Here is a 23,011-nt window from a genome sequence, read left to right as displayed (position 1 = left end):
CAGATTGGAACTGCCTTCTCTTTTTTTCTTGCATTGTTAATGAGATCCACAGCGTAATTTGGAGCCGAAACCCAGAAAGGCCATCATAATGGAGGGGTTTAAACTCTTACTGTGCGGAGACTGATACTGGCACCTAGATTGCTGCATGGTTGCGTTAAATGTGGTGGGGTTTTCTGCTGGATTTGAACCCACAAAAATATAACAATTCATATAGGATCAATGTTCTTTTGAAAGTTTATTTGCATCTGTCCAAATCTTTGATAACCATTAAAATATAAAACTTCAAAGCGTGTTTCAGAGCTTTCTCCAGCGCCCTAACGCGAGCGCTGGCATCACTTCAAACGTCAACATCGCTTTCTGAGAAAAAACCCTGCTCCATCTCAGAGCGACGGAACGGCCGTAAATCAGCACCTCCCTCATAACACCTCCATCAATGATTCATCCAGCCGTTTAGTGGATGCAGAACCCAGCGTTGGGAGAGTCGTGGTGTGGAACCCAGGCTGCAGTGGCACCGCAACACCACTGCTGAGTAATCTCATCAGCCACCAGAGGAGAGAGAGAGAGAGGGAGCGACAACATAACACAATAATAACTTCAGGGACACTCGGCCATCCAGGCCTGTGCTTTTTTCTCTCTTTTTTAATGCTTCAGCCTAAAGAGAAGTGCCTCATGCGAAAATATAGCTATGGTCCCCATGGTTGCCGCGGCGATGCCGGAGCATCGGAGATCCATCAGGCGTGGAGATAAGCAGCGGCGGCGGCTAGCCCCAGCCTCCTCACGCCCGCCCGGCCGCTGAACATCACGGGGGCGGAGATAAGATGGAACTTTTGTTTGAAACCTGATGAGAAGCCTCTTAATGAAAGTGCCGGGCCAAAAATAATCTTTTTTCTTCCGTGTGAGTCAATCAGAAAAACGTGTCGATGGAGGGTGGGTGGGGGTAGGGGGGGGGGGCGGCAGGAGAGAAAGAAAGAAAGAAAGAAAAGTAATTTTGCATAATCAGCGAGCGCCATCTGGAACAATTAACCAAATTCCACAGAACTCAAAGGATCAGTCATATTGGCTTATTAAAGATCCAGAATTATACAAGTAATAAATCCTTGCAAAGAGGAGCCGTGCCGCTGCCTGTCATGACTATTTTAACTTCAAATACAGTGGAATATTTGATAAGGCAGAAAAGAGGAGATTAATATATGCAAATTATGTCGAGCATTTAAAAGCCCCCCCAACAACTGTCTCTCTTTTTTTTTCCTCCTCTTATTACGGGGGCTTTATGTTTTATTCATACACCAACTCACCTGTCATTTCATAAGCTATAATATTATGGGGGTATTATTAAACAGCATAAAGTGGTGGTTTAATTGGAAAGCTCTGTTGCATTTTCCAATTATTTGCGGCAAATTAAAAGCAGATGCACATAGTTTAATAGGAATTCTTATATTGTTCTCTTCAAAAATAGAACAAAAATCATTGTCATCCTGCCAGGATGTTTTGCAAACCCGAGTCTTCCGCTCCCCCCCGCCGCCCCCCCTTCAGAAAGATGAACTGTCTAGCGGCTGTTAATTGAAGTTCTTTTAATGGATAGGGAAATAATTGCTCTTCATATTACGTTAGATCGGTGGGGGCCAATGTCAGGATTTTTTTTGATTAATGCAATAGATATGTTAATGTATTACTTATTATTAGGTTTACTCTTTTTATCAGCGGGACGACTGCCAGATCCCATATGTCGTTGACAAGGCAATAACGAAGGGAGGCGCCAGCTCGACTTAATACTGTACATTGTTATCGGGATACTGTACATCGGCACAATGCCAATTTGATCCATGCAAACACCATTGTTTTAAGGCTGATTTTAAAAGTCGAAGTTCAGCAGTAATTACACCACGGCATCACCTGGCGCTCCGTCAGTGAATTGACAACAGGCCTAATTGGCAAAACAACTTGTCGGGGATCAAACAAATTCCAAAAAAATAAAAAGAAAGAAATCCCATAACTCTTCAAATGAGCCCAACTGTCAAGTGAGAGAGGGGGGCTGCACAAATAAACGTGAATTAGTTTTTAATATTCTGGTAATAAATGTCAAGGCACCTGCGCATCACATTTGAACATGATGTGACTGGCGATGACAGATTTGCCAGACATGTTGCCTCTCTGCCCGCAACTCCCTTCTCTTTCTGTACGAGTGTGTGTTGGGCTTTTTTGTTTTGTTGCAAAGTGACGGAAGGTTTAATCAAGGAAGCAGGTAATTCATCAATCCTAAAGAAGGTGCCTGTACTACCCTGACAGAGCGCACATGGTTTTAGACCAACTTGAACCAGGCCAGCTGTCAAGCACACACACACACACACACACACACACACACACACACACACACACACACACACACACACACACACACACACACACACACACACACACACACACACACACACACGCGCAGTCGCACTCAACCAGACACACTCTCATTCAATGCTGCGCGCACACACACACACACACACACACACACACACACACACACACACACACACACACACACACACACACACACACACACACAGACCAAAACACACAGAAGCAGAGTCGCACCGACATACACACACACACACACACACAAACACACACGCACACACGTACCAAGCTAACAATTAACAAAAAAAGGCTCTCTTTTACAGGCTCACACGTAGTCTGCAGGCCATCACATTGTTAATGAAGGGTTGTTACATCCACTCAAGTTCGCACTGTGGGGCCAAATGTTGACTAGTCACACCAAGTCAGGCTGTTAAGGAAGTAGGGCTAACTTTTTCAGAACAACAGAAACTTAAAACAAACACTCCCACACGATCAAACACACACATAAACACACCCACAAGCATGCAAACAAACACACAAACACGCCCACAAGCATGCAAACGCACACATTATGTCCAGGTCAAATTGGAATACCATGAACCAGTAAGCTACTTATTAATGAAATGAACAGTGAAATGATCAACAAACTCTAAATTCTACATAAACATTTCTAACTATGGTATTATAGAGTCTCATGAAAAAAAGCTCAAGATTAAAACAACTCAAAATAATAATAATAATAATAATAATAATAATAATAATAAACCAATCAACACGATTAATCTCAATGGAGTTATATAGCGGCGCATTAACTACAATCCGGCGTCGTGTGGCAGATGCTCAGCCACCGGGCTGTGGCGTACTCACTGAACACTGTACCGTCTGTCACCGAGCGACATCAGCCCAGTGCTCCGGCCTCCGCTCGCAGAGCAGGAGGAGCCGTCGCCACATGGTGTCTCTCTCCTGCTGAACAACCACTGTTCGCCTCATTTAGCTTGTCTGGAGCTCTCCCTCTCCCCCTCTCTCCCGCCTACGTAACCCACCCTCCCTTCCTCGCTCAGCCAACTCCTGGCTGCACAGGGCTGGTCTGGAATAGCTAGAAGATCCGCTCCCAGAACTATACTTTTTTTGTGTGTTTGAAAAAGAAACGGAAGGCCGGAGAACCTTGACTTCAGACAGGAAGAGTGGATCTAAGAGGACCTCGTCTCGGATGCAGAGCGCGTGGTTAAAACGTGGGTCTGTCTCCGTGGCGACTGATGAATTATCGTTGACTGGGCGCTAAATGTTCTCCTGAGCAGGAACGCTGAACTTCTGCTGAGCTGCCTTCACTCAGATACGCATCTGTGGCGGAATCTGGAGGTGCTACCGGATGCTGTCATCTCTCCCAGGTTCCGTCTGCACGCGCCAGCGGACAGACCGGTTGATAAAGTCACAGCTCAATGTCGCTGAGCGGGCTGTTGCTGGGCTGATTGGTTCACTATTCAAACTTCAAACAAGTTTGAATAGAATTTAATTAAGCCGCATAATGTTTCCCACAGAGATGGAAGAGGATGAGGAAAGTTCTTACCTGACAAGGCGTAGGACCCGCTGGCCTGATGCTCAAAGTGTGGCCTGGTTGCAGCGCTGGTAGCTGGGCTTGGGAGACAGGCACAAAGAGACAAAGCAATATGGCGCATGCTCATTTTTCTCATAAGGAAACACTGCAACAATGTGACCAAAATACATAAAAATTGAAATTATATTAAACAAATGTAAACATAATAAGTCATATTGTCAGGCACGATTCTTACCAGATGTTACCCGCAGCTTTACCAGTAAAATAACGGACTGAATGTTACAGAGGTAAAACCAACATAACATAAATCAAGATATTGTGTTTTTTTATTGAGGAGTAATTGCAGAGGAGAGTCTGTCTTCACCATAACCATTTTCCTTCCTCTATATTACAGAAGAAGAAAAAAAAGACCCTGAAATGCACTTGTGGGCATCCGGAGATAACAAAGCAGATACTATTGATATCCTCATCAATCCCCCAATCATGAATCACACCCTGTGACTCAACCCTGCAGATCAATAAATCCACCGCGAGCACGACAACAACACTGAGAGCTTTAAGAGGGTCTGCATAATGTCACTCGCTAGCGGTAATATACACTGTTAGAAAAGATGATGCAACGCATTCAAGAGCCGCGTTAGGCTGGGAACACCACCGGAGACTCAGTACACCCAGACTGGTGGAGCTGCTAAACCAAGCTTCAGATGATCTCCAAGAGAAATAAAAGAAAAGAGGGTTTTATAAAGTTTGCGTGCAAAGTTCGCTGGCGAGAAATAAAACATGCCTTTGCTATGTCAACTCCCTTTTTTTTAATGGGGAAAGGTAAAATGTCAGCTTTGCATATTCCGGTAGTTGTGACTTTCTTCACCTTATCTCTTTGGGATGAGATAAATAAATGAAATAACTTCCATCAAGAGCCATAAAACACGATCCCTGACAGCTTGTGGTATTTATGAGCCCGGGTCTCAAACTCAGATTTATTTGCGATGAATAGGTCGACTTCCCTCTCTCCTCATTTGCATCGGCACTTGGCCATGTTAAGCGTAGGCCAATGGTGAATTTTTAAAAGGCTGGCATCAATCTTGCGGAAAGGGCTGCATCCTTGCAGAAAAGTGGGCTCCCTTCCTAGGAGCGAAAAGGTAGTGCTACTTCTGAATTAGATGAACTAGAGGCCTATTTAGGATAGGAATATTCCAGGTGTTTACATATAAGCCATCGGTGGGTGCCCCCCCCCCTTGTCATTTATGGCTGTTTCTTCAGCACCTTGGTCAACCAACTGCTGTTTTTAGTGTGCTATAATGAACTTGAACTTCTATATACTTGAAGAACACACGTAAAATAAACATGATCACAATTTGTTTTACATTCAATACAACAAAACCTAAATTGTTCAAACTAGCAAAGGCAGTTGAAGTGAAGCCGTGAATCTGGGGACTTGGAGACTAAAACACTTCTCTGCTCTCTGCTCGTAGGGCTACAATCCCCATCTGGCGGAAACAAAAAACTGTCTCAATCCAAATGTGTTGATTCCTAAACACAATTTTAGCAGCACTGGGTGAGGGTAACATATGGCAAATCAATTACAAGACTAATTCTTGAAACAAAAAACATGGCAAGTGCATTCCTAATCAAGAGGAGTGCCTGAGCTGCTGTAAGTTTTGACAACAATTAATCCTCATTCCCGGCAAGGAGGGCCATATTGACACCTATTTCTAATTTGAATATTCAATTATAATGTGGTGCACCTCATCAAATTACCATAGAACTGGGAACATGGCCTAAAAGATTTAAGTAATTACAACTCTGATAAGGTCCCATAAAGGCTGTACCATGGTTTAAAATACAATTACTTGGGCTGTGCAACCCGAGGAGGACTGTTCAGTCATTGGTCAAGGGTCTATCGTTACTACGCGGTAATTTCCATCTAATGTTTCAAGCAGTCAAATAAGATGGATTCATTCTTTTATTGAGGAAACAGAGGATGACGGCTTACGATTCACACAAAGCGAAACCTGGTTTGAGACACGGGTGTTGAGACTCAGGGGAAAGTCAGGGGAGGAGAGGAGATGAGGACAGGAGAAGAGGGTGAGGGAGTAGCAACACAGAGTCGATGTGAGAGAAACAGTAGCTGGGAGATAAAGAGGGAGAGGGAGAGCAGGAGAGGGAGAGAGAGAGGGAGAGAGAGAGAGAGAGAGAGAGAGAGAGAGAGAGAGAGAGAGAGAGAGAGAGAGAGAGAGAGAGTGAGAGTGAGAGAGAGAGAGAGAGGGAGAGAGAGAGAGAGAGAGAGAGAGAGAGAGAGAGAGAGAGAGAGAGAGAGAGGGAGAGAGTGAATGGGAGAGAGAGAGAGAGAGAGAGAGAGAGAGAGAGAGAGAGAGAGAGAGAGAGAGAGAGAGAGAGAGAGAGGAGAGAGAGAGAGAGAGAGAGAGAGAGAGAGAGAGAGAGAGAGAGAGAGAGAGAGAGAGAGAGAGTGAGAGAGAGAGAGAGAGTGAGAGAAAGAGAATGGGAGAGAGAGTGAGAGAGAGAGAATGGGAGAGAGGGAGAGTGTGCTGGGATTGCTTGTTTTGACAAATCTCGCCCCTTCCCGTGACAACGACTCTACACCGCCCTCCATGTGCCAAGTGTGCTGCTTTGTGGGTGCTACCTTCCCACCCATCATTACACTGCGTTAAGATGGTGGGTGTCAGGTGTTGAAAAGACGGCCTTTTCTGAAGACACCGGTGGTGGATCCTCCAGCGCCTCTCGGCACATCAGACCCGTCTTGATCACCATTTTTGATTCGTTGGCGTCGGCGTTCGGCATCGTTTAGCTTGCTGTGGCGTTGTTAGAAAACGACAAAATAATGAAGGAGTAAACTCAGTCTCTTACTGTACATTTAGCCTGTCAGGCGGCACGCCGACAGCCACACACACACCGGGAGCTCTCTTTACTCCTCTCCCCCCTCCCCGAGGGTGTGGGAGTGTTGTGGCGTGGAGGTTGAGGCAGCGGGGAATGACGGGAGACACAATAGCTCACAGGGTGCGCCGCCAAACAGTCACATGAGGCAGGGCCATGCAAGATGCATAGATATGCCAAAGCCGTGCTGATGACTTTTCTATCACACAAATGCAAGCGCACACACACACAAATGCGCACAAACACACAAACACACACACACACACACACACACCTCGTTTTGGGTGTTTAGAATATGCCTTTATAACCTTTTCAACAGCCAAACATTTGATAAAAAAAGGAGTATCGTGTTTACAGAACACTTACAGACTCGTCAAAACCTCACAAGGCTAATTTATGCTACGAGTCGCCATCAATTTAATATCTTCCTCAGTAATGACAGTTTTATCAGCAGGACCAATGGCGCGGTTGGCCATGTGGAAGGACAGTTGAACAGAATATTTTTTTTAGTTTTTGCGAGAAGATGATATTTGGTATTGCATTTCTCAAACACATACACATAGAAAAAACTACTCAAACTGTAGATTACTTTAGTGTTGCCGAAAGGTTTGTTTGTTTATTGTATTGCTTACATATTAGTTTCAACAAAGAATATGAAAACATTTCATAAGCTCCAGTTGCCATGCAACTGTATCTAGGGTCGTCCGGGTCTGGACCCACACATCAGGACCGGCTCTGCCACGCCTCAGGCCACTTCAAATCTGAGAGGGCTCACCGCCGGGCTCAGAATGATAAGGCTCATTAAAAATGTAGACATTATTGACTGTATTTAAAAACATCTTTCCCTCTGAACTGCAAAGGGTACTTAAATTTAAGAGCGCTACTCTCCAGTGGCCATAAAGTTGTTATAGATAGCCCCAAGGAGACTTTTCTTTATGGTGAACGATCACATTTGAATAAAGGCCTGCCCTGCCACACTACAGTGACAGTCTAGTATCGACAGCCATAGTTCCCTCCCGGAGCCCTCAGTCACAACGTGAGAACCTGTGCATGCCCAGGCCAGTGGGGGAAAGAATCTGAGCAAATTTTTACTGAGCAGGAAGAATGCAGACGAAGAAGGAAAATATCCATTTTCATCCAGGCTAGCAAGGAGTATCTACCGGCCACAGCCTTCCCCTTAGTTTGACTGAGCATTAAAGACGTTAAGGCGTCAAAGAAGAAGAAGAAGAAGAAGGCTTTAGCTGGCATGAATTTGAATATTAATTCCAAAAAGAAAAAAGGGAAAAGGAGAGCGTATGATCTCAGCAGGCATCGGGCGAGGGGGTTGGCGGCTGCTGGCGGGGGCTGGAGGTGGGTGGGTTTGCTTAGAGATGCAATTTATCCCATCCCCCCGACCTCGCAACAACATGAACGTGAGGTTTCCAAAGGAGCAGAGGATTACTGGGTACTGAGAAGGCGTGCTGCCTACAAGCTCGGACCGTCTCCCATAGCCAAACACCGATATTCACAAATCAGCAGTTCTACGAAAGCATCTTCTCTTTGAACTTGTGGTTCTTCTTCTAATCTCTCATCTCTCATCCAGTCGGGTTGCCCATGTTTTAACGGAGTTCATAAACACGCTCTATCTCACTCCAACCATCTCTTGTGCTATGAAGAACGTCTTTCCTTTTCAAACTTTGACTCACGACCTGACGGAGAGATTCCTACTTCTGTCTGAACCAACCCGTACCCATGCCAAAACCTCTCCCTCTACCTGTCTCCCCCCCCTCTCTCTCTCTCTCTCTCTCTCCCCATCCCTCTCTCCCTCCCACCCTCTACAGTGCCAACACCACACCTAAGGAGTCTCGATTGTTTATTTACAATTTGCCGTGGAATTCCCCAGCCCCGTGCGATGGGATAAATAATGGAGCTGTTTGATCTGGATGCGCTACAAAGGCCTGCAAGTTCTCGCTGAGCCCCAGGCGGAGCAACATTGAGCAAATGTGTGTGTGTGTGTGTGTGTGTGTGTGTGTGTGTGTGTGTGTGTGTGTGTGTGTGTGTGTGTGTGTGTGTGTGTGTGTGTGTGTGTGTGTGTGTGTGTGTGTGTGTGTGTGTGTGTGTGCGTGTGTGTGTGCCCGTGTGTGTGCGCGTGTGTGTGTATGTGCATAGAGAGTTAGAAAGGGCCTCTGAGCTCTCCTCCCTTCCTCTGCATCTGTGTCTCCCTCTCCAGGCCATGCAGCTCTTCCTCCTCCTTCCTCTTCCTCCTCCCCGCTCCCCTGCCCCCCCCTCCTGTCCCGGTACCGCCTCCAGGGAGCTCTGCACGATTCGCAGGAGTTTAGCCCTCATTGAACTCTGCCTCTGGTTGAGGGGTCCCTGGTCTCGTCCTCCCGTCTCCTCAGTGTACCCCTGCCACCGGAGTCTGGTCCAGGCGCAACCTTTTACAACAGATCACCCCCCGAAGAGGGCCAGAGCAATACCTATGTCGGGGCTGCTCTGGGTGCCATTAAACCGACACATTATATTGGAAGGGGGAAATATGAGTCTGAGGGAACCGGTGCAACAACACAAGCAACACGGAGAGAAGAAGAAGAGAAGGGGTTCATCTGTCGCCCTTTATTCTTACCTTGCTGTGCTGGTTTTGGTTTTATTGGCGACGGAGGGCAAGCCCCTCTGTGTTGGAGGAAGATCTCCGGCACTGTACCATATGCTCATATTGTTCAACTCACTGTGGGAAACACACATCTGACGATTAATCCCAGCGATATCTCATGGTTAAGAGTTTCATCATGCATTATATGTAATTTGGCGGACACTATGGATGGAATTCATTCTGAGCATGGTTGGGACCAGTGGGAGTAGAACCCCTCACCCTGGCTTTGTAGATGCCTTGCTCTTAAACTAAACAGTGCCATTCAATGTTCATTCGATATTGTTAAGCCTCCCCCTTAACCCGCACACCCCCCACACCCCTCTTGCGTTACATGAACATCCTTACTGTACCGGCACCAATATAAGTAAGTTGCTTTGGATAGAAACGCCTTCTGAATATGTCTGCCATAATCTAAAAGTAAATTTGATCCAAGTCCATGCAGAAACAATGCTCTTTGAACATCGCTTGATGATGGACGATACGTAATCAAGGAACAACCACTCACCCAATACAGGTGTAGTGAGAACGGGAGAGCTTGGACCGGCCCATGACCTGAATGTCATAGAGAACCGTCTGGGCCGAAGCACGCGGGCAGATCTTCACACAGAGCCTCCTCTTCCTCAGCGCAGGCTCCTCTAACGAAGCAGGGGCACAGATCAAAAAAAAAATATGTTGCGTGATGATGAAGATTAAGGTATTTTTCAACATGCAAGATGGCCCCTGATCATCTCTTCTGGAATTCATCGCCGCCTCGAATCTTTAATTCTGCCTCCTAAATATTTTTTGAATTAGCATTAAATTCTTCTTCCATGTTCTAGTTTGTTCAGGAGCAGGTAAGGGCGAGGCATCTCGTTGAAGGGGGGCTGTAGACAGGAAGGTTGAATATGGGATTGAACCCAGGCCCGATGTACTGGCACTCAACCCCCCTAGCCGCTACGCTATCCCGTAAGCAATCTAATATGTTACAATATATTTGCTGGATGACTTGCTTGGATTAAAAGAAAATAGCCACAGAATCCACGTGCATTATTATAACCTTAATCATTTTAGTAGGTAAAAATGACAGAGGCAAGTGAACCCTCTATCAGCCATAGTGCACAACAGGGATTTTAAAGCTGGATATTCCAGATAGGATCTCATACATAATGTCAGAGGGATACATTAAACATGGATTCACACAAAGTAATAAAACATTAAATAACACCATGGCCAAACAAAACAATCTCTTTTGTTCGTTCTGGTACAAAAACACAAAACATTGCCATGCCATATATTGCGTTCGTGCAGTGCTCATTTATTTCCTCTGCAGAGCCGGGAAGTGTAGTGCAAATGCGTGATAATAAAAATAATAAATAATCTGTCCTTACTCCCCGCACCAAAATATTATTACGTTTCCAAGGCGTGGATGAGGACGGGCAGCAGCAGGAGGAGGAGTGTGAATACATTGGGGAATGCATTTCATTAATATTAGATAACCCCTATCCACTCGTCCTCTCCTCAAATAAATACATAAATAAATAAGCCCCTCATAAAGAAAAGCACAGCTCCAGCTGAGATAAACAATGACTCATGATTCTCTTCCCTCTTGTACCTCCGGGGCAAAATGTTTATTTTATTCCCACAGACTACCATAAATTAAGCTAACCTGCACCAATAAAACATTCACTATCTCAAGCAAAGCTGCCCTGAAGGACCGCAACCATAAGCTTATTCCAGAGGCAGAACACAGCAGACAAAAGAAATGCAGCTCAGAATATGAAAGGCAGAAAAAGGCGGGTGTGCTTGTGTTGTTTTGTGTTTGTGGTGTTTGTGATGTTTGCTTACTGGTGTCCAACGTTTCCAGGACGGGCGTGAAGCCCATTGGCATGGCATCTCGGAGGTCAATGAACTTCATGTCCACAACTACACTGTCTTGCTTTGCTCCGAGGGAGAAAAAGAGAGAGAGGTATCATTGAAAATGATATCCATAAACGTCTACATGAAATATATAAGTTCTTTACAGTGTGACGTATGATGGTAGCGTATGTGAACAGAATACATGAACATAGTTCATAATACTGATTTCAATAGTAAATTGTAATAACATACTTTTTACAACCTTGTTGAAACAAGGTGATGAAAATCCATTTTTAAATCACATCTTTAAAAACTGAAAAAAAAACGTTCTTAAGTGGCCCCTTCAGTTTATTTATATTGTATTTATAGTTTTCATATAGACTTAAAAAGGAATATGGATACATATCATTGCTTTGCATGGAACAGTATTGTAGCTCTATCTTCTTTCATTCTTCCATATTTTACTATAAATATTCAGAATAGTTTTCCATCATAATGTGACAAAGGAAGGCATCTCTCCCGACCTAGAGCGCCAGGAATCACAACTTATTTACTCGCTTGCCATATATCCAGGGGCTAATTCTGCTGAATCTGTTTTTGTCGTACACAATTAGAATTGAGGCGTCATTGATTGGCAGACAAAATAGCCTTTGTTGATGGCTCTGTCATGTTACATCTGTGTCAGCACATTGAAAACAATGCCGACATGAATTTAAAAAAACATACACAGGTAATGGAGGGAGGCTATTGGTTGAGCTTTATTCTTAACAGAGAGAGAGAGGCCATAAAGTAAACAGGGTATTATAAAGGATATCTATGAAAGACCATGAAAGAAGAACCATTATGATTATTTTCATATTACTACTCATGCGCTAATTATTATACACATAAAAAAAATCCAGTAAATAGTTGATACTATATTACATTTTATAGTTTAGTATTATGACTGAGATATGGGTACTTTGAATGTTTGTAGTGGGGATTATAGCGATGAATTCATTATTATTACTGAAATAATGTTATCTAGGCATAGATGGATCTTGCATCATCAGATACAACATATAAATAGCAGACCTAACCAGATGGGCTTTAGATGTGTAATTTCCATTAAGAGAGACTAGTTAAACTGAAATAAAAATGTAATCGCTTGAGATATCATCTCTGAAGAATCCCAGGTTACAATTTGAAACCCTCTATGTAGGCTATACATTTATTGATTTGGAATTGTTTATGTATCACATGAATAACGACCAACACTATTCTCAGGAGGATGCAAAACGTAAAGAAGTTAAATCCCAAAAAAGGTATTATTCGTTAAGAACTAGGGGCGTCGGAAATTTGAAGACATGACACTTTTGTTTGAGTGCTGGGTTCCCATATTGCAGATTCTGTCATGACTTTAGCCCTTGCAGAAGCAAAACACCAAACCCCACCATACAGGTGTTGGAGAAACGCTGTTGCTGGGAGAAAGAAGAAGTTTCCATCTGCACATACGTTTTTTCTGGTGAAACAGAGATAGCGGGTGACCTTGGATTTGAATAAGCCGTCCTTCCACAGGTCTGCATCTCCGCCATCTGTTGTTTGTGCAACCTATGTGAAAAAACAGAAGAAGAGGAGAAAAAAGAGAAGGCAACACATGGAGAAAAAACTGCGGTGCATAAGGTGGGATAAAGTTAATGTATGTGCGCCACGAGCATGTTGCTTTCCTGCCTTTTCTCCTACCATACGCTAGACTTAATTAAGGCTTGCCAGCACCACTGCTCCATCTCATTAGTGCTCTGTGTGGGTAAAGGAGTCTCAGCCTCCACCAAAAAGGTGGCTAAAAATACTGTCCCCCAGGGACCAGGCTGATTAAAGATGCCCGACAAAGATCTGCTCTAATAAGGAAAAAATCCCAAACTTGTTTTTTTTTTGCTTCTGTGGGAAAGCAGGGATTATATTTGGCATGAATATGAGGGAGACCATAAAACTCTATTGTATCCGCTGAGCATCTGCTAAAAGAGTCACACCTTGTTTTGGGTCTGTCGTTTGTTTGTGTTGACTTCGAAGCCACCAGCAAATACAACTGACGATAACGTGCCAATGAACAATAAGAATATATTAAAACCGAAAATAATGTGCCCATGGACGACACAAACCCCTGTTTGTAGTTTGCCTTTGTTGGGTCAGTGGAGGCGGAGATGGAGAGAGAATATAGCTCATCGATAGCACGTTTAGTGATTGCATTTTGCGAGTCAAACTAAAGGTCTCATACATCATTCCTCAAGAATGACAAAGCAAAAACATATCCTGCCCTCGGATCCACAAAGAGACTCCTCCATCGTTTTAGCAAATACGCCCGATTGGAACGTCATGTTCCATTGGCCATCACGGGCCAATCCCCTAAATAACTGCCAGGCTTATTTTCTAAGGGGATCTTTTACAAAGAGGAGTCAATCTAATGAGGTTCATTCAAATGAAGAAGTCATGGATCTCCGCACCCACCCACACACATTACTACCCCCCCTGCTTGACAATAATGATGAATGACCCCAACAGTGTCTGGGTATTGCAGGGGGGGGGGGGGGGGGGGGATTCATGGCATGGAGAGACTCATGCAAAACCACCACTGACTAGATGGGATGAGCAGGAGAGGAGGGGTGGGTGGGGGATGCAGGGGGAGAGAGAGGAAGATGGATAGATAACAGAGAGAGAGAGAGAAAAAGAGAGAGAGAGCGACAGAGAGACAGAGACACACAGAGGGAGGCAGAGAGAAAGATAAAGGCAGTGAGACTCAAAAAGGAGAGAGAGAGAGGCAAGAAAAGAGAGAGAGCTTGCAGGCTCCCCCAATGGGAGTGCCGTGAGAGGCGTCCCAGAAGGAAACCAATACATCATCAGCCTCGCTCTCTCCCCCTACAAGACAAGCCGTCTCGGCCACTTTTTCCAGGTCAGTAGCCAGCGCATCCTGTCAGAGTAAACAAAGGGCGGGCTGGCTGAAACCTAAAGTCAAGTTGAGGGCTAACGAGGCCAGGGTCCTCTGAAGAGGCACCTCAGGCATCATCCTGCCAGTGCGGGCAGCCAAGGTGCGACGCCGCTCGCATGTGAATCACCCACCAACTGCTCAGACGCCGCCCCGAGGCACCGGCTCAAAATCAACCGGGAAAAAAAATGTAATAAATAAAAGGTAGGGACGGGGGGACGGGGGACCGGGGGGATGTTGAGGGAGGTTTGTGTTTACAAGTCCTTTCCTTTTTTTTTACTTTTGAGATGACTACAACGCTGAAGGACGACAAGATACACTCAGAGAAAAAAAAGAAAGAGGAGATGTTAAGGCGCCGAGCGATGATGGCGCGAGGGCAGGGCTGTATGCATATTCACAGACGGGCCGTCTAACCCCGAGTTCCACGACTGCTACGCTGAAGGAGATCCAAAGACTGCTCTAGGACAAAGTGTTTAACCAGGATCACGTCGAGGAAGAATTTATGTCTGTGCCGAGTAGACACACTCCCTCTTCTGGTAATATCACAAGGAACTGTGATGAATAACTGTAGCACTGAGGGCACTTCTGCACTACAGAAGCTAGCCTGGTACGGTACCCATAGCATCTGACCTGCAGCACCTTATGGCTCTCAATCAAGAACTCATTTAGAGCAAATAGAACAAAACATATTTACCGGTCTATAGAGTCACATAGAGATATCATTGGTTGGTTACTTTAGAAGGCAACTTATTTTAAAGCATATCTGACATAAATGGCAACTTTACACCTACATTAATTGAAATAAGACAGCAATTCTATCTTTTTAACAAGTTACATAATAAGAACATCCAGATGAATCATCCCAAATATTATTTAGTAGAAGCGATAGCAGAGTATTGATGAGTATGCTTGGATGAGCAACATCCAACACCAAGCAGTAGAGAGACCAAATGTCATAACAAATCACATTCAGATCCCTAATAAGTACTTCTTCAAATAAACTTGTGTTATGGTAATGAATTCATGTCAAATACCCAGCTGGATTTGAATTATACACACACAGACACAAACATATACACACAGACACACAGACACACACACACACACACACACACACACACACACACACACACACACACACACACACACACACACACACACACACACACACACACACACACACACACACACACACACACACACACACACACACACACACACACACACACACACACACACACACACACACACACACACACACACACACACACACACACAGACACCCCTGTGCAGCCCTACCAGGGCGTGTGGGCTGTGTGGATGTGTCTGCCCGGGATGTCTGACGTGGGGAGGGGTGGTTGGCGGTGGGGAGGTGAAGCTCCATCCCAGTGGAGGGTGTTTGATCACAGCCTCTGCTCTCTAGCGTAAAAACAACCTGCTTACGTTCAGAGATTTGATCACACTTTAGGAGGCAGCAAAAGAGGGAATCAGCCGCCTTTATGCACTGTATTAAGAGTATGGCTCAACATCTATTTCAAGTCTACATACACTCAATCCTTTAAGAAAATACGTAATGCAATAGTGGTTTTCGGATGAACGTATCCATATCTGTCCATCGTAGAAGTTCATGCAGTCTTTTGCATCCAGTTTATTGGTGGAAAATATTAGGATCATATTTGATGGCTTAATTTATTAATATTTTCTTTTTAATAAATAAATGAAAGTTACGCTGGAGCTACAAGCATATCTAGTACACAAAAAAACGAAGGTTTAATAAGTAGGGCAGTTCTGTATCAAATTGCCCGTAACTCCCTTTGCATCTACATACATTTTTCATCAGGTGCATAGAAATCATAAAGAAAACGAAGATTATACTACTGAGACAAAGGAATTGCACGAGGTTCTGTATAGTAGGCCCTATGTGAGCCATAAGGTCTTATGTATTGTATCAGTCGTCGCTTAACTTTCAGATAGGATTTTACTCAGCACGCTTTGAGAGAGACAGAATCTCACACTTCCTTTGTGTAACACTTTTATTTTCACGCCATGGCCCTGCTTCACAGAGGTGTCATAGCAGGATAAACAGGGCTAGAGCTCATACCATTCATTCATAGGAGCGCTGGATTTAGGCATGCCAGCTTCCCAGCAGGCCTATAGACAAATCTAGTCGAGCACACATTCAATACCCACACTGGGATTTCATCATCCCTAACAGACTCCACATGTAGGCTAAGTAGTGTGTTATAACACTGTTTGTACCTGGATATTACACAGATGTTAACATAATCATGTTTACTAATTCCCTGCTGGATTAGAAAATGATACACAAAAAAAAGTCTGATTCAAGGCTTGAACACAGAACCTAAATTATATTAATGTTGCGTTGTGCCAAGTGTAAACGAGCTTCATCAACAAACTCCAGCAAACACCGGTTTCCAACCTCATTTCCAAGTGTGTATTACAAGGGAACAATTGTGAACACACTTTTGTTCCAAGCCCTGCAGAACATGCACAATGTTATGCACATCAAACTGCCACGCATAGTGCAGAGCTGGAGCACAGAAGCAGGCAGGAAGTCTGGTGGGGAATCTCTTTGTTTGTCAGTCTACCATGTGGTGTGTGTTTAGCTTCCCTGCCAGTGGCTCCATTTCCATGCCAGCCTGCCATCATCTGCCAGCTTACAATAAACAGGGATTGTAGGTCGGAGCACCATGGGAAATGAAGGAAAAAGAATGGAGAAGCAGGAGGAAGAGGAAGGGGGTTTAGGAAGCTCCTCTCCATACATGGACCAGAGCCAGGACAGAGAAAATGATATTCGTTCCATTTTGGGGACACTTTTACCCAACGCGTCTCACAATACTGTTCGTAGACTCGTTGATAGCATTTGGTCAACGTTTACAGGTGTAACGTTCTCTTAAATTATTATCTCCACACCTGTACTCTCTACCATGACCCAGATATCCTTAGTCTTGTATAACTTGTTATGCTAGCGATACCATTTCCAATGAGTCTAAATGCAAAATGGCAGTTGAAAGCGTTGGGCATCTGCTAAGGATCATTAAATCTTAGCCTCTGGTGAGTCTTGCAAAGAGTGTCTTAATATGAATAAATACATTTGGGAAGAGGAACTCTGAAAATCAACAAAGTAAACTTAATAAATAAGTAATTATATGTTGCTACTGAACAAATAGTAATCACTTTAAATGCTGCCAACAATATGGCTGTGTTGGATTGTACAAATATGTTCTTTGTGTTTTATTATGTCATTTAACATGAGAAAAAACCTGAATACATCAATTATTACAAAGCTTAATTCCTCAAATTACTACATCGCTGTAACGCAGATTTGTAATGCAGTGTTTGACTAGAAGGCCCGTCTACTCACAACTTGGTAGCCATCAGGGACCTTGTGCAGCGATGCGACCACCCCAACAGACCCAATGGGCTCTGGCAGGTCTGGGCTTCTGCTCGGATCCAGCGTGTCAGACATATGGGGGGACTGTAAATACAGTGACCAGACTTTAGCAATCCTAGGCATAATGCAATCAGAACATGAATGAATGTGCTGAAACGTAGCAAGGCAGTGCAGGACTGGGGGAGTCGGCTTTCATTTGCATATGTTTTACAAACAAATAGAACATCCTTGCTGTTGGTGGAAGAAGCCATCACTCGTCATGCAGAGGTGAGGTTAATGTTAATGCCGGTTCTAAGTCAATTGACGGAGAGTGAACACATAGGCTGCATCCTGGTGGTTCCCCCCTCACTAAGACTATTAGAACTCCACAGTAATGACTTCTGCCTTATTACGCTCCGGAAGAAAGAAGGGCTTTCTAATCCTTGGCCGGATGATAAGTGAGACCAACGACGAAAAAACATTTGGAGACCACTCCATGACTTCACCAAATACAAATTAGTAGAAGTGATCACATATTTGCAAGGAAATACCAATCAATTGCTATCTATTCCTGTCCAGGGGAATTTTAGCCTAATGGGTATGCAAGCCTTTAATAGGCTAAGTGGTTTCCAAAGGTTCCTCTCCACTTTTATTAGATTACTTTAAAGCATCCAGCTGACAAAGTTGCTGCACTTAATCTTGATGTTTACAGAATCTATTGCAATTAAGCTGATCAAATTAAAGGATAATTTATACAACAAACAGCGATTTGTAAAGCAAAAATGCTGGATAGTTTTACGTATTCAGACAAAACTGAAAAACAAATGAGCAAGAATGAATTATACTTCCTGGAGCCTTAACTTGGAATTCTGTAATATAAAATCAACTATCAACTGGTGTCAAGCATATATGATTATTCCAACGTTAATTGTTAACTTTATTCCTTCAATAACGTTGCATGCAAATAAATGTAAATGAATAATAAAATGCAAATTTTACTAAGGTTTAACGAAAAATAACAAAAGATTTCCAAATGTGAACACATAAAATCAACAGCCTCGAAAGCAAATGAGTCAAATTATTAATTATTAAAACAATATAAAATGGCCTATGTGGGAACACTGTGCTCCGACCCAATGAAGAAATGTCTGTTAACTCTCTAACGTTACTCATACACATTTCACACACACAATGCAGTGAGATGAGAATCATACTTATCGTTATTCAGTTGACTTTTAAAAGCCGTCTTGTTTGGAGTCAACAATCAACTTCAGATTTAGACTCTGGACTTTGACACCTTTCCAGGGAAACGTTTCCGGATCATTTGTGTCGCATGAGCAAATATTAACTTTGCAGGTTCAACGCCCGCCTCTGTTCTATCGATGATGATGTCACGATAGCGTTTTAGAACAACGTCTTTGACGTCATATTATTGTTAATCGCTTAAACATATTCAATTAATTTCAATCTTATCTCACATTGAGTTAAAGATATTTCAGTTTTCTGACAAATGTTTTTCTGTCACATGGACTGTAACAGTGATTTCTGTGCAATGGCATTCATGGGTTTAAATTGTTCTATGATGGCAGAAGAGTCAACCTACACTATTGTTGTACAATGATGGGGGAACACGCGCTACGTGTGCTGATTCACATCCAATACCTTCAGGGTAACATGTCTCGGTCTAATGTAAATTTAATTGTTACATTTCATTTCAAAGAACACTAACATGTGGCGAAATTGGCTATACTGCTGCCTTTTACCTTCAAGTGTATGTTTTATTCATTCGTGCCCAGCCTGTAGATTATTGAACATATTAACACCTAGATCAAGCTTAACTTTTGCCATGTTGTAGGCAAAAGTGTTGAGTTTCACAGATTAGATTTGCTAGTATACTAATAACACAGTTACTTTATATGACCTAAGCCTCATTATTATGCATAAACAGCAATTAAGTAAATTCATTGTTAATAGCATGCATGGCACAGACATATACTTCACAATGTATGCTAATTCTGTCAATAATTGAGGTTAACATTGGCGGGCAGATTGAAAAATAACGCAAGGCTTAATAGCTGATTGTATCGCGTTTTCTTTGAATTTTCTATACAGATGTGCTCTGTTGTGATTGTCGACTTCTCGCTGTTGATCTCCAAACCGCCCTGCCATGGAGGCGTTGACATCCAGCTAATGCATCCATGCTCACCTTCTGCCGAAACCAAAGCACTGCGGAAAAGTTTTCAGGTGTCAATGCTCAAAAAAGGAAAAAAAAGCGCATCTGGCTGTGAGCAATGAAGCACCTGCTGAAGTAATCGTCTAATTATGGAATAGGTGAGGACACACTCATTGGAAGTCTTGAGATATCAGCAACACATGCTAACTGTGAAAGGCATCAGCGATTGCAGTGTTTTTGAGGTGAGGTGAGGTGTGTGTGATGCATGTGACAGAAAGTCTGTTGTGTGTATGTGTGTGTGTTTGTGTGTGTGTGTATGTGGGGGGGGGGGGGGGTGGGGGGGGGACTCTTAAATCTTAACCCTTACTGGTCAAGAGTTCACTTTAGGTCTCACCACACAGATAAGGTCACCAAAGGCATGAGAATGCTTGCAGACATACACACACAAGGGACATGCACAAGCACACAAACACAAACAAAAGCACACACACACACACACACACACACTAGATACACTTGAGCATGTCATTGTGAATTCAAAATACAATGCATTTATGAGTAGTATCATATCTGTTCATGTTCCACTGAAAACGATGGCTACCCCGAATAGCATAACAGCAGCATGAACCAAACAGCAGTATAATGCCACGGACTAAATTATGCCTCAAGTGAATCTCTTCACACCCGACCGGTCGGAACAGCAAAAGGTTTTCTTTTCACGTGTAAAGGTCATTCAGTGTGGTTTGTAATGGGGCTGACACCCGTCTGGGGACGGAAGATGGAGATTTCCTGTGTTACCACCCCGAGAGTAATAATATCCCTATCTCAACTTGGGAAATCTACTCTGGCCCAATGTCCCCATCACCCGCATGAGCCTATTATGGGCTGTGTAGAAATCTGCAGGTCTCATTTTCAGATATGACCCACGCCCCCCCCCCCCCTCTCCCTCGCCACTCTCTCCTCTTGTCTGTGCACATAAAAAACCCCTGTGTCTTCTGAATAGCTCATAATAACACACTTTAAGGAGCCAGCGCTTACCGGCCCCACAGGACGCCGCTTCGCAAGGCTTTATAATATCCATGCTTTGTGCAATTAAAGGTCACTTGCTCTAGTCTCATTGCTGCCATGCCTGCCCCCCAACCCAGAAACAAAAACACAGCCAGACCCAGGGTGGCTTTTAATATAATTGGAGTTGTTGTTGTGGTCATCTGTTTTATTTTTTTTGAATGGCCATTTAAGTTCATGGTGTATGACTCCCATCTCTACACCGCACTCAGCTCCACTTAATCAGATGTTTTGATTGAAACTAAGTAAGTTTTTCACAAAAAAAAACTTTTAAATGTACCTTCTAATCAAATAATTAATTTCAATATGTAAAAGAAATGTATTTTACATATTGAATTATTAATTTTATATTTCCATTACGAGGAGTTATAGCAATATATACAGAGTGATATATTGCTATATTGCCAAGTTCACTGTGTCCAGTGAAAGTCACATGAAATTGTTAGCCTCCAGTGATGCGCGCAGTGACATTTTATACGGCCTCGCCTTTGACCTGCCTCCGCATCTCTCTCCCACATAATTGTAACCTGACATCACATGCATGGCCGTGCGCATGCACATGCACAATATGTCATAAAATAGTGTCATAAAAACACACACATATGCATGGGCAAATAAACAGCCGCACATTCAAACACGCGTAACCACCCACCCGCACACACACACACACACACACACACACACACACACACACACACACACACACACACACACACACACACACACACAGACACACACACACACACACACACACACACACACACACACACACACACACACACACACACACACACACACACACACACACACACACACACACACACACACACACACACACACACACACACACACAAACGTCCCCCGTCTGTTGGAGAGTCTGGCCTGCTCCGACTGACTGCGCCTCAGTGCCCTTGTGCAGTGGTGAGCCAGTTGTGCCTTCCCCCATTGCTATGAATGCCACCATCTGGTGTGCCACGTGGACATCATAATCTCCCCTTAATTACATTAGCAGTGCAATCAGTTACTGCATTACAAGGCCGGGCGAAGAGCTTTTAAATCTTGGAGGAAATCATAAATAATTGCACTAAGTACCCGGCGCCAGATGTGCGTGCCAACTTGGCTGGCATGAGATAAATAGTAACCTCGGCAACGGTGTTCAATATCGTATCAGCAAACATTTTTTGGACGGTCTCACCCCTGGCCCCCCCCACCTTGTCCTCTTGCTCCTGTTTCGCTGTCCCTTACACTACACTTTTATTCTTTGCCATTTGGGTGCTTTCACCTTGAGAGCGATGAAGAGGTGGTGGGAGGGTGGTGTGGGAGAGAGACTGCACGGATAGGAACCTGTTGCTGTGGGGGTGAGGCTGCCCCACAGCAGCCTACCCCCGTATATAGCGCTTGGTAAACTTTCATGTAAGTTTCATGTAAATTACGTATTCCGTATAAATACGTTGTTTGTGTGAGATGGTGTGTGTTTGTGTTTATCTGTCTCTTTGTTTGAGTGAGTGTTTATCAGTCTGTGTAATGCGTGTGTGTGTGTGTGTGTGTGTGTGTGTGTGTGTGTGTGTGTGTGTGTGTGTGTGTGTGTGTGTGTGTATGTGTGTGTGTGTGTCTCTAAGCGCGTCTTGGTATGTGTATACATGTGAGTGTGTGTGTGCATGTGTGTAATATATCAACGCGTGTAATACATCCATGTGTGTGTGTTTGTGTGTGTGTGTGTGTGTGTATGTATGTATGTGTGTGTGCGTGTGCGTGTGTGTGTGTGCGTGTGTGTGTGCAATAAGACTTTGCGCATCTCGAGTAGACATCATGTCTTCCTCCTCGGAGGGGATGTAGTGTTGTGTTTCATGGCACTTTTCACTCATCTTCCTGTCATGTTCCCTGCTCCCCGGGGCCTCTCCCGTTGACGCATCCCATCTTGAGTTCATTGCTATCCCATAGCCTCTGCTTTCACCCACTGGCTAGACAGAGCTGTGGAAGAGGCTTGCAGTAAAGAGGCTCCATCCTTTATGATGGCCCGGTGTGACCTGATTGGATTAAACCTATTGAGTACTTGCATGCCCTATGCTGTGGTTGACATGCATGCTAGCATATAGAACTAGTTATTGAACTGTTCTGGCACATATGATGGTTACAGGGTTTTCAAGGGTTTATTTACT

At 43.9% G+C, this 23,011-nt stretch overlaps 1 protein-coding gene across 3 annotated transcripts in view; it reads right to left on the bottom strand.

Moving 5' to 3' along the window:
* The window catches only part of mvb12bb (multivesicular body subunit 12Bb), a 33,921-nt gene extending 15,004 nt beyond the window's left edge, over positions 1-18,917 (bottom strand). For all 3 annotated transcript variants that reach the window (XM_056593085.1, XM_056593086.1, XM_056593087.1), the window contains exons 1-7: positions 18,829-18,917; positions 17,606-17,719; positions 12,756-12,851; positions 11,250-11,340; positions 9,931-10,060; positions 9,399-9,500; positions 3,917-3,984 (exon numbers count right to left, since the gene is read on the bottom strand). In XM_056593085.1, the coding sequence (XP_056449060.1) occupies positions 3,917-3,984; positions 9,399-9,500; positions 9,931-10,060; positions 11,250-11,340; positions 12,756-12,851; positions 17,606-17,710 (592 nt within the window). In that variant the 5' untranslated portion in view covers positions 17,711-17,719; positions 18,829-18,917. The remainder of the gene's footprint in view (positions 1-3,916; positions 3,985-9,398; positions 9,501-9,930; positions 10,061-11,249; positions 11,341-12,755; positions 12,852-17,605; positions 17,720-18,828) is intronic.
* Positions 18,918-23,011: the final 4,094 nt, after the last annotated feature.

The sequence above is a fragment of the Gadus chalcogrammus genome, chromosome 6 (genome assembly GCF_026213295.1).
Source record: "Gadus chalcogrammus isolate NIFS_2021 chromosome 6, NIFS_Gcha_1.0, whole genome shotgun sequence".
Classification (NCBI taxonomy): Eukaryota; Metazoa; Chordata; class Actinopteri; order Gadiformes; family Gadidae; genus Gadus; species Gadus chalcogrammus.
Note: the sequence above shows the minus strand (reverse complement) of the source record. Positions and strands in the feature narration are given on the sequence as shown.